This window comes from Stegostoma tigrinum (assembly GCF_030684315.1).
Source record: "Stegostoma tigrinum isolate sSteTig4 chromosome 30 unlocalized genomic scaffold, sSteTig4.hap1 SUPER_30_unloc_2, whole genome shotgun sequence".
Classification (NCBI taxonomy): domain Eukaryota; kingdom Metazoa; phylum Chordata; class Chondrichthyes; order Orectolobiformes; family Stegostomatidae; genus Stegostoma; species Stegostoma tigrinum.
In genome coordinates, this window is record NW_026728046.1 from 265,141 (window position 1) to 277,159 (window position 12,019).

Here is a 12,019-nt window from a genome sequence, read left to right on the forward strand (position 1 = left end):
TAGTTGAGGCACACCAGAGGCCTTTGCATGATTATTTGAATGGAAAGAGTCTGCAGGTTTATTTGAAAAGACATTAGATTGGCGCTCAGTTAAAAAGTTCATGGAGCTAGTGCAGACATAATGGACAATTCTGTGGCTGAATCTTATCAAAGTTTAGCCAAGTGTCAATTTAGTTGATTTACACTGAGGGCTCCTCACTGAGAGTGAGATTTCTCACCATATCATCCCAAGTTTGACTCATTCCCTCCACCTCCCTCATGACAATGCTTTTGCCTGATTCTGCTACTCACCATACCCAGATAAACATCCCAGAGCTCAGAGATCCATATCACTCACTCCTGCATGATCTTTAAACTCAGCTGTGCGTTCGGATGAGCCGTGTCAGTCTGGTGCTGCCAGATACGGCTTGTACATTTGCCCCAGGCCTGGCAGACAAGTGGGACATGGGGCATCACTTGTGAGTAGGAACCTTGTTAAACACCTTCTGGTAATTCAAATACAACACATCTACTGGCTCCTTTCTGTCTTCTCTAATTAAGACTTACTCAAAGATCTCTAACAAATTAGTCAGACAGCATTTCACTTTCATGAAGTCATGCTAATTCTGCTTGATTAGATGATGATTTCCCAAACCTTTCCCAAACTTAAAACTGATTCCAATACTTTCCAACAATGCACATGAGGCTCATTGGACTAAAGTTTCCCGATTTTCATCTCCTTCCATTTTGAAGTGGGGCAGTTTTCCAAATCTCTGGCACTTATCCGGAATCCAAGGATCTGGAGCACTGTGAGTAGTTTTGAACCTATTTAAGGAAAGATATAATTTCATTGGAGGCAGTTCAGAGAAGGTTCACTGGGATGCTCCTGGCTATGGAGAGATTGTTTTATGAACAAAGGCTAACAGGTCGGAGCTCAACTCATTGGAATTTAGAAACAGGGAGAGGTGTTCTCATTGAAACATCTAGTATTTTTAAGTGGCGTGACAGCATTAATCCTGAGGTTGTTTCTCTAATGAGGGAGTCTAGGACTCAAGGGCATGGTCCTAGAATTTAGTCGTGCCAATTTAAGACTGAGATATAAAGGAATTTCTTCTCTCAGAAGGTTGTGAGTCTTTAGAAGTCCTTGTCACAGAGAGCTTTGAGAGCAGAGTCTTTGTGTCTAAAGCTGAGATAGATAGAATCTTGATCAGCCAGGGAAACAAGGATTATGGGAAAATGCAGGAAACTGAATGTGAGGTGTATCAGATCAGCCGTAATCTTATGGAATGGAGGAACAGGTTTGAGGGGCAGAAAGGCCTATTCCTATTGCTTTTTCTTCTCGTCTTGTTTTCCTCACTCATCCTCATGCACCTCTGGCACAATACTGCTGATTATACAAGATCTTTGTCCTGTCTACCTGCTTGCTCGCTCACTCACTCACTCACTCACTCACTTTTTCACTCACTCAGTCTCCTACCAGTTGAAAATGGGAACAGCAGATGCTGGAGAATCCGTTCATATTCCGCTTAGGAACCCTGCAGCCCAATGGTATCAATGTGGATTTCACAAACTTCAAAATCTCCCCTCTCCCCACTGCATCCCTAAGCCAGCCCAGCTCATCCCCGCCTCCCTAACCTGTTCTTCCTCTCACCTATACCCTCATCCCACCTCAAGCCGCACCTCCATTTCCTACCTACTAATCTCATCCTGCCCCCTTGACCTGTCCGTCCTCCCCGGACTGACCTAACCCCTCCCTACTTCCCCACCTATAGTCTCCTCTCCACCTATCTGCTCCTCCATCCATCTTCGGTCCGCCTCCCCGTCTCTCCCTATTTATTTCAGAATCCTCTCTCCATCCCCCAAATCTGATGCAGGGTCTGAAGCCCGAAACATCAGCTTTTGTTCTCCTAAGGTACTGCTTGATCTGCTGCGTTCATCCAGCTCCATACTTTGTTATTTCCTACTAGTTGACACATCTTCTGTACATCAACTCAACCCAGGCCTCTCAGTATTCTGTAAGTTTCAATGAAATCCCCTTTCACTCTTCTCGGGCCTAGGCTGGCACAGTGGCTCAGTGATTAGCACTACTGCCTCACAGTGCTAGACACCTGGGTTCAATTCCACCCTTGGGCAACTGTCTGTGTGGAGTTTGCACATTCTCCCCCCTGTCTGTGTGGGATCCCTCCTGGTGCTCTGGTTTTCTCCTATGGCCCAAAGATGTGCAGGGGAGAGATATTGGCCATGCTAAGTTGCCCATGGCGCCCAGAGATTTTTGGGTTAGGTGGGTTAGACATGGGAAATGCAGGGGCAGGGGAATGGGTCTGGGTGAGATGGTCTCTGGAGGGGCGATGTGGATTTGTTGGGCCAAATGGCCTGTTTCCACACTATAGGGATTTTATGTTTCATAAATTCCACCATGTGCAGACCCAAAGTCCTCAACGTTTGTCATGTGACAAAACTTCCATTCCAAGGATCATTCTTTTGACCCTCCTCTGGACCCATGACAAGGCCAGCACATCCATCCTTAGATACAGGACACAAAACGAGCTCACAATATTTCAAATGCAGTTAAACCAGAAACTTATACAGCCTCAGCAGGGAATCCTTGCTCTTGTATTGTAGCCCTCTCAAAATGAATGCTAACGTTGCATTTGCCATTCTAATTATCAAATGAACCTGCATGTTGACCTTAACAGAATTCTGAACTAGGACTCCTAAATCCCTTTGTTCTTCAGATTTCCAAAACCTTTCCCATTTATAAAATCATCTAATCCTGTTCTTCCTACCAAAGTGCATTACGTCGCACTCGCCCACATTGATTTCCATGTGCCGATGTTTGCCCATTCTCCGAGCCTGTTGAAGTCCATCTACAGCCATCCTGCTTCCTGAACAATATCTGTCACTCCACCTGTCCTTTTGTTATCTACAAATTTAGCAACATTGTGCTCAGTTCCTTCATCCACATTGTACAAAGCTCTATAAACATTTGGCTTATTTGAGTGAGTGAAATGTGTGAGTGAGCAACGAGTATGGGTCTGAGGGGTATTGTGGTGGCTATGTCAGAGGCATAAATACACTCCTCATTTTTCACTCTTGACAGTGATATGATGAAGTTTGAATTTCTAAAAAGATGTACTTTTTTCTGTACAAGACAATATGTGTTTGACATTCTAAAATGGGGGAGTAGTGTGAGGCTTGCAGCTGCTGCTGAGATTCAGGCTTATTTCCAGGCTGACTCGGAGGCTTCTTCCAGTTATTACATTGATAAGTACATGAGTAAAAAATGTTTGAAGAGATGTGGGCCAAGCACAGGCAGCTGGAATTAGTTTCGTTTGGAATTCTGGTTGGCATTGACTGGTTGAAACCAAGTTCTGTTTCTGTGCTGTATGACTCTCTGCAGTATGTGTAAAAGTATGAATGATGAAGTCAGAACCTATTGAGTCAGCAAGAAAAGTGTTGTTTTAAATCAAGAACTCAGTCACAAACATTATTAAAAAGAGAAAACCTGTCCTCAATCATGTGTTTTACACACACACACACACACACACACACACACACACACACACACACACACACACACACACACACACACACACACAGATGTGCGCATGCTTTCAAACACATTGCAACACAAGATATGTTATACCTTGGAGAGGCTATAACTTATGGAAATAAATTACACTCTGTATGAGAACAGAATGATGTGTTTCTTTGGGGTCTGGACATTCCAGTGGAAGTTGTGTTCAAGGGACATTGGTCCTTCTTCTAAAGTTTCTTGGAAACAAAGTTCACAAATGAGAAGTTATCTCGAGGGAATGGTGGAACAGGCTAGAAGAGCTGGATAGCCTCAGCCTACTCTTGTGTTGTTCTGTGGGGTGTCTCGTGGATGTTGAAACAGGTAATGGAAGGCTACTCAACACTGGGACCATGAATAGCTTGATCGATGATGACACTTCAGTATAAACTGTCTACAAATCCTTCCCAGCGCTTGTACTATTTCTATTGATAATGAGAATTCACCCAAACGAGTGAAGAATGAACGGATCCACTGTAACAATTATAAGTTAGACCTGTGTTCCTCTAAAGCTGTGCACAATCCTTACATGTGACAACATTGAGTTAAATAATCTGAAATACAAGGAGGAGGAGGTTGTAAGGTTTCACATTTTAAAGAATTCTTTTTGTTCATCCTTGCAAAAGAGGAATTTGCTTTTTCAGCAATATAGCAAAATAATGGCTCCTAACTTGCTCTTTAATTTCCCAATCGCTGAGGTTGCCACATGTCTGAATGAGTGGGCACCCTGGAAGATTCCGTTTATATAATGCGGGAGTCTACTTGGTGTTTGGTGGATCTGCATTCAGGGGATCACTCCACGGTAAGTTTGCTGAAATGAGGTTTCCGCCTCATTCTTTCTGGTCTTCATTGGTTAATTGCGAAGCATGGCTTGTGTTCAATGCTCGTTCTGTGTGAATGTCCGGACTCAACAGGAGAGAAATTCTTCAGTGTCAGTATTTTGTGAGATACTCCCTTGTGTGAGAGATGTTGTGAGATACTCCGCTACCAGTAATGCAAATCCCCACCCCTTTTTCCTCCCTTTCTATCACACCTGAAACATCAAAATCCAGGGACGTTCAGAGGCCAGTCCTGTCCTTCTTTCATACAAGTCTGTTATTGTGATAATGACATATTTCCAAGTACTAACCAAAGGTCTAAGTTCACTTACTTTGCCTGTTATACTCAACAAGGATTGGGTAACTGATACCTTGAAAATTTTCATTTAGTCATGGAGAGCCAACATGGATTCATGACGGAAAGATCATGCCTGTCAAAACTCATTGAATTCAGAGCCTAATGTGTGACTGTAAGGCCTGAGGGGCTGAATGGCCTACTCCTGTTCCTTCATTCTTCTATTGCTGTCTACATGAAGGAGAATGTGGTGATGTGAAAGCTACAAATCATTATGATGCATTCACAGCTCCGACACAGGCCTTTCAGCCTCTGAGGTCCATGCTAGTGTTTATACTCCACATGAGCCATGTGTCAGGCTAATCAGGGCAGGGCTTAGACTGTTCATAGTAGGGTCCTGGGGAGTGTTGTCGAGCAAAGAGTCCTGGGGTGCAGGTGCATTGCTACTTGAAAGTGGAGTTTCAGATCGGCAGGCTAGTGAAAAATGCATTTTGGCACATTTGCCTTTATGAGTCACTACATTGAGGAGTTGGAATGTCATGTTGTGGCTGTTAGGCCACTTTTGGGATGCTACATTCAAATTTGATCTCCATGCTACAGGAAAGATGTTGTGAAACTTGAAAGTGTACAGATAAAATTGCAAGGATGTTGCCAGGATTGGTGGGTTTGAGCTACAGAGAGAGGCTGAATAAGCTCGGGCTATGTTCCCTGGAGCGTTGGAGGCTGGGGATGACTTTATAGACATTTACAAAATCATTGGTGGCACGGATAGGGTGAACAGTTAAGGTTTTCTCCCGAGGGCAGTGGAAAGATTTAGAAGAGATCTAAGGGGTAACGTTTTGATACAGAGGGTGTTTTCTGTATAGAATGAGCTGCCAGAGGAGGTGGTGGAGATGGGTAATTATAACCTTTAAAAGGTGTTTGCATGGTTCTATAAATAGTTTTAGATATAGACCAAATGCTCTCAAATGGGACTAAATGAATTTAAGATATCTGGTCAGCATGGACGAGTTTGGCTGAAGGGTCTGTTCCTGTGCTTTACATCTCTGTGACTCTTTGACACTAACAGCCTTCTCCCAACCCTTGTTATCTCACCCAATCAGCTTGTCCTTCCCTTCCTCTGCGCCCCCATCTGCTTATCTAGTTTACCCACAATCCATCTCTGCTCTTCACCTCAACTCTTCCTGTGGCTGTCAGTTTCACATTTTAAACAGCCTCTGGGTAAAACAGTTTCTCAACAATTAATGGCCTGTTGTGGTTTAAAGAATGTGACTTTTCATCACAGACAATAGGGAATGTACCAAAATGTTGACCCTGGGCGGTGATGTTCACATCCTTGGAATTAATGAAATAAAGAGAATTGCATGAAAAGTCTAGGCTAATAATCATAGAGAGGTTTGAACAATGGAAATATTAATTGGTCGGAAGAGGTTGGTGAAGTGGAGAAGGAATATCATTCTGATAATTTATGCAGGATAGCTTTGTAACCCAATTTTAAAAAAAGGTGAATAAGGGCATGTTCTTGGAATTAGAAGTGGGTCAGGGGGAGAGCTGTGTGGTTATGGTAGGTACCTTACTTTCAGGAAAATGTGAGGTGTAAGTTCTAATAGTGGGAGGAACTTTTGCTAGGGGCAGGCCAGGCTGTTCATGAGCTTACAGTCTTCTCAGCTCACCTCAGTGTGTGCACAAGTAAAACGCCAAATCCCATCACCAGCTCTGAAGGAAGTTCTGCCCTCTTGCTGGAACTTTCCAGGTTCCAACTTCCAGGGGCTACACCCAGAAGGTACTAGAGTTAGCACTTCATTGTGCACTCCTGAAGAATCAGCCAGCCTGTATCTGGCATCCCCACATGCCTAATACACCGGAAAGGTCAGCACCTTTGGGTGATTCAACAGCACCTGGAACCAGTGTTGCAAAAAGATGACTGATCTGCTGCACTCCATTGGAGTATGTTCCATTGTCTATTAAATGGTAACTCACATCCACAAGGGCACGAAGCATTCAATGTTTGTGACTGCAGAGGATGGCCACACAGAGGTTATCAGTCAGGTACCTTCCATCAGATGCCTCATGTGCAATCAATGTCTGGCAGTTCATTGTAGCGCATCGGCCCTCAGTGAATGAAACAGGGGAAATAATAATGAAGAACGAGGAAATGGCAGAGAAGTGTTTTTAAATACGTTGCAACAGTCTTTCCAGCAGAAGACACTGATATCATTCCAAAATTGCAAAATATTCAAGGACAAAAGGAGGTGAGGAAATAAATGCAGTAAATATGACGAGGGATAATGTATCAGGCAAACTGATGGGGCTGAAGATAGGTAATGTTCCTGGACCTGATGGGATACATCCTCGAACACAAAAGGAGGTAGCTACAGAGACAGTGGATGCACCAGGAGTAATCTTCCAGGAACCCCTGGATTCTGGAAAAGTCCCAGAGATTTGAAAAGTGTGAATGTAACATTTTTATTTGAAAAGGGAACAAGGCAAAAAGCAAGGAACTATCGGTTAGTCAGCTTAACATCTGTTACTGGGAAAATGTTAAGAGTCTACTATAAAAAGATGAAAATGCAGAGCATTTAGAAATATATAATAAGGTCAAGCAGAGTCAGCATGGGTTCATGAAGCAAAATGATGCCTGATATATTTTTGGAGGAGGTTACAAGCAGGATAGACAAAGGGATACAATTGATACAATAGGTTTGGATTTTCAGAGGGCATTTAACAAGTTACCACACATCAGGTTACGTAATAAGATAAGAGTCCATGATGTTGGTGACAGCGCATTAACATGAATAGAGGATTAACTAACTATGAAGGGATAAGTGGGATGGTTGTCAACCTATGCCACAGGAATCAGAGCTGGGATGTGACAATTATTTGCAATATATATTCATGATTTGGATGAGAAAAGTAAATGCTCTGTAGACGTCATTGAACAGACAATCTATTTGATCGAAAATGATCTTCTGTTATGTGGACCACTTAGGAGCATGCCAGAACTCGCTAGACGGGATCTCCAGAGTAATGCTCGTGTGCTTGCCCTGCGGAACTGAGCTCAATGACAGGGGACAACGTAGCAGAGGGGAAATTGGACCACCCATTGATCTCCTCAGACAAGTAAGAAGTGGAATCTGATAGAGATGCTGAGAGAGACAACAAAAGTGATGTTCATGTTGAAGAAGTGAAAACGGTAGTTAGGCAAAACAGATAGGCCCAAGTGAACCAAACAGCAACTAAATTTGAGTGAGAATGAGCCAAATAGCCTGATTCCATACTGTAGGGATTTTATGATCCTAGATCTCTAGATTAAGATGTCTGCACACTCAGAGCCATGAGTCTATGAGGTACTTCTCGTTTTAAAGGAATGTTGACTTTGTTACATGTGCCCTTTATGTTTCTTTCCTTTTCAATAAAATATGAAAATGCCATGCTTCAATTACCTCCCGCTCAATTTCCTGGACAAAGCTTCAGAATAGAGTTATGCGAGAATATATGGGAATTGTGCATTAATTAACTCAACCAATCCTTTATTGCTGAGACATTGTGGACTTGCTGAGTGCTGACTCAGAAGTCCAGCAGAAGGGTGTGCTCCCATGAGGTCATGTTCCTCCCAGATGGCAGCAGAGACTAGCACAGCTCCATATGATACACATGTGAGTGTCAATGCCCTTCAAAGTTGACCTTAACACAATCATAAACACTGCTGCCATAAATCAATCAGTCAAACAGTCAAACTGACTAAACCATCTGTGTCCTCCTGTAAGCTAAACCTTCTTCTTCACTTTTAACTGTGTAATGGGTGGTCTGGGCTGGCATGGTCGCATGGTGCCTGGCACTGCAGCCACACAGGACTGGGGACTAATTCCAGCTTTGGGTGACTGTCTATGTGGGATTCTGCCAGATGTTCCAGTTACCTTCCACAGTCCAGAGATGTGCAGGTTAGGTGAAATGGCCTCATTAAGTTGCCACACAGTGTGCGGAGCTCTTTGGGTTAACTGTATGAAATATGAGTTTGCAGGGATAGGGTGGAATGCTCTTCAGACAACAGTGTAGACCAATAGACCAAGTAGCCTCTATCTACACTGCAGAGATTAAATCTTAAGACTACTCTTGCTCTCTGTTGGCAGGAACCTTTTTCAATTCTGAGAGCCTCAAACTCTAAAATTCTTTTTCACTTTGGATATATCTTCTGTAAATTTTAAATGTTTTACTGCGCTCATGTGGCCATGAGCCTTATTCTAATTCTAATTCCTACAACATGGATTCTTCACAAATTGGAAACCACTTTTGCTGAGGTGACTTGTTTCCCCCCACTCCAAGCTTGATTCGTCTGAATTGAGACCTTGCATTTTGTCATCAGCTTAACAGTATAAATGATTTTAGCCAATAACAATACAGAGGTTCTCTCAGACTCTGGAGTGAATCACATGCTCAGTTATACACAGAGGACACAGTTTTAATTTCTTTCTGATCTGATTTAAAAAGTATCTTCACAGAACCAACCTATGTCCATCTGCTTCTATTTTGAAAACTAAATCACAAAATCTAATTCTCATAACAGTACACCTTTTATCACAATGCATTGATTAATTTTGTTTTGACAATGCATTGTCAAATTTTAATGTTTTCAGTGAGTTGACATTCAAGTATCTGAGAATAGTCTGTGTTTCTGGAAATACACTGAACTACAGAAGCTCGTGGTGACTTTGCAATAAATACAACATAAAGCTATTAAGATGAAAGTGGAGGGCAAATGAAGAATATATAACCAGGATACTATTTGCTCACTTTGTAGTTTTTGCAGAATAATAGCTACATCATTTCTGAATGATTCTAATCTCTATATAATCTCTAAATGTTGTCCACTAACAACAAAGGTTTTCTTCCATTAGATTGTCCATCATGAAATTCGCTCTGTTTCTGGGCTTTGTGATGGTATGTATTCTGGCTGTAACCTCAGGCCACACGTTTGATTCCAGACTGAATGAAGACTGGAAAAACTGGAAATCACAACATGAAAAGCAGTACACCGAGGTAAAAGGGTAACTTTCTCCAGCAAGTATCTATTTCACACAATCAGCTCACTCTGAAAGGGTGGGATTCCACACATTTCACAAATTATTGAGAGATAGTAGGAACTGAAGATGCTGGAGAATCTGAGATAACAAGGTGTAGAGCTGGATGAACACAGCAGGCCAAGCAGCATCAGAGGAACAGGACGACTGATGTTTTGGGTCTGGACCGTTCTTCAGAAAAGACCCTTTCTGAAGGTGGGTTCAGACCCAAAATGTCAGCTTTCCTGCTCCTGTGATGCTGCTTGGCCTGCTGTGTTCATCCAGCTCTACACCTTGTTATCACAAATTATTGACAATTCTTATTTGGAGATAAAGTGGGAGAAGCAGTTGGAATGGATATATGCACTGAAATTGAAAATGCATTGGTGTTCATGGGTTCTCCCACCCTCTAACTTCAGTAGAAGATTGACCAAACTCACAGTGAAACATCAAGGACTTAGGGTATAACCTTCATATCCCAGAGGAGACAGAATGGAAGTTGAAAGGGGGGTTAAATGAGCAAGAGGCCAAAATCTTGAACCCTCATGGTGTAGTGAACCTGTCATTCACTTACCCGAATTAAAATGTGGTGGAACGTCCCAATGGCAGGCATCAGCAAACCTATTTCATGTTTTTGCTTATCATTAAAAGGCCAGGTTGTCGGAAATAAGTTTTCCTTGCCCAGGGCATAATGAAGTGAAGGTGGGAATATGGGAAAGGCAATCACTGGGTAAGGAGGACCACTGTCCAGAAACTGAAAGAGCTTGGCCAGAGTAAAGTAATTGTCATCCATTCAGTGCACATATCCCGTCTGTTCCTGAGGTTTGCATGGGATCCTCTTATTTCTGAATCGCTCTGCAAAAGCATGTTTTGACAGAGTGATACCCCAATGATTGTCAATTTGTAATCAATAGATGGTGTTATTTGTCCTTCTGGTGCACAGGACACAGTTCATCCCCAACCTGTAATGCAACCATATTCTTATATACAACAGATAGACAGTCACTCTCACTGTGACTCTGGCAGTTTAGGCCGGTTTAGCCTGAAGGGAGGGCTATCTACCATCATCCCTTGGGAACAGCCATCCTTGTCTTTCCCAGGTTCCCGGCAGACAACTCTCCAGTGAGTCATCAATAAACTGCTGTGTCACATTCTGCCATGTTTAATACGTCTCAAAGGGTATGGGGTGACTGACACAGTCTGACTGATCATCCTTGCTCGCAGTGAGTAAAAATCTGTCTGGCTGCCCTTTAATTCTGGTTTATGTCTGGTGCCCAGCCAGACCTCACACTGTCACAGCAAGGGTTAAAAGTCCCTACCCACCTTCCTCATGGGATTTACCGTTCTTCTTCCAGATGCATGTGTGATGAGCAGAGAACCGTGTGACCATGGAAATAATGCCGAGCACCTCTGAACTGAAGTAACTCCCGTCTCTGTGCCCGCGACTAGATTGAGAGTACCTAATGCAAGGTTCTGCCCTCAATAACTCAGCTTACTGGCATTCCATTGGACCTTTGGTGAAATTACTACGCAATCAGTAACAACACCTTTAGAAAGTTCAGACCAGCTTTAAAAAAAATTGTAGTTATTGAACCATGCATTCAATGTAATATTTTGATTTTAATATATTAATGTTCATAATTCAGAGTTTGATGGGAATGCGTAGAGTAATCGGATCAGCCATGATCTTATTAATAGTACAGAACAGACTCAAGGGGCCCAATGGCCTAAATTATATGCTCACATTGACATTGTCATTGTACACACCAATCTGAACACATCTGCATGATTAATGAAATAAAGGAGACAAAATCTAACTTGTGAAATGTAACACTCATCCTCCACGGTCTAACTTTCTTCTGCTCACCCTCAAATGATTTGTTCATGATTAAAGATGTTGATCTTTTCCAGCTCTTTATTCCAGCTACACTTTCCACTTCACTCTCTCAGACTGGAAGATCAAACGGATTATGCTTTGTGTGCGGGAGTAAGGAGAATTGTGCAACTTCTCCAATATGGATCGAATAATTAAACCTAACTGAAATTTGTTAGTTCAGGTTTCATGCAGGGATTTATAAGGCTATCGTTTTATTTTATTTAATGAAAGATACAGACACCTCATTAATCTAACATCTTTATTCAGGATGAAGAGAACTACAAGAGAATGGTATGGGAGGACAACATGAGATACATTGAACAACATAACCTGGAGTACCCGATGGGGAAACACACATTCACTGTGGGAATGAATGAGTATGGAGATCTGGTGTGTACAAAATGTATCATCTGGGCTCTAC

The 12,019-nt window shown here is 42.4% G+C and overlaps 1 protein-coding gene across 1 annotated transcript; it reads left to right on the forward strand.

The window, feature by feature from the left end:
- Positions 1-4,316: 4,316 nt before the first annotated feature.
- LOC132207552 (procathepsin L-like) lies at positions 4,317-11,988 on the forward strand (the record flags this gene model as incomplete). The annotated part of the gene is made up of 3 exons (XM_059643504.1): positions 4,317-4,354; positions 9,561-9,702; positions 11,866-11,988. Coding segments are annotated over exons 2-3 (255 nt in total), but the record flags the coding sequence as incomplete, so codon positions are not given.
- Positions 11,989-12,019: the final 31 nt, after the last annotated feature.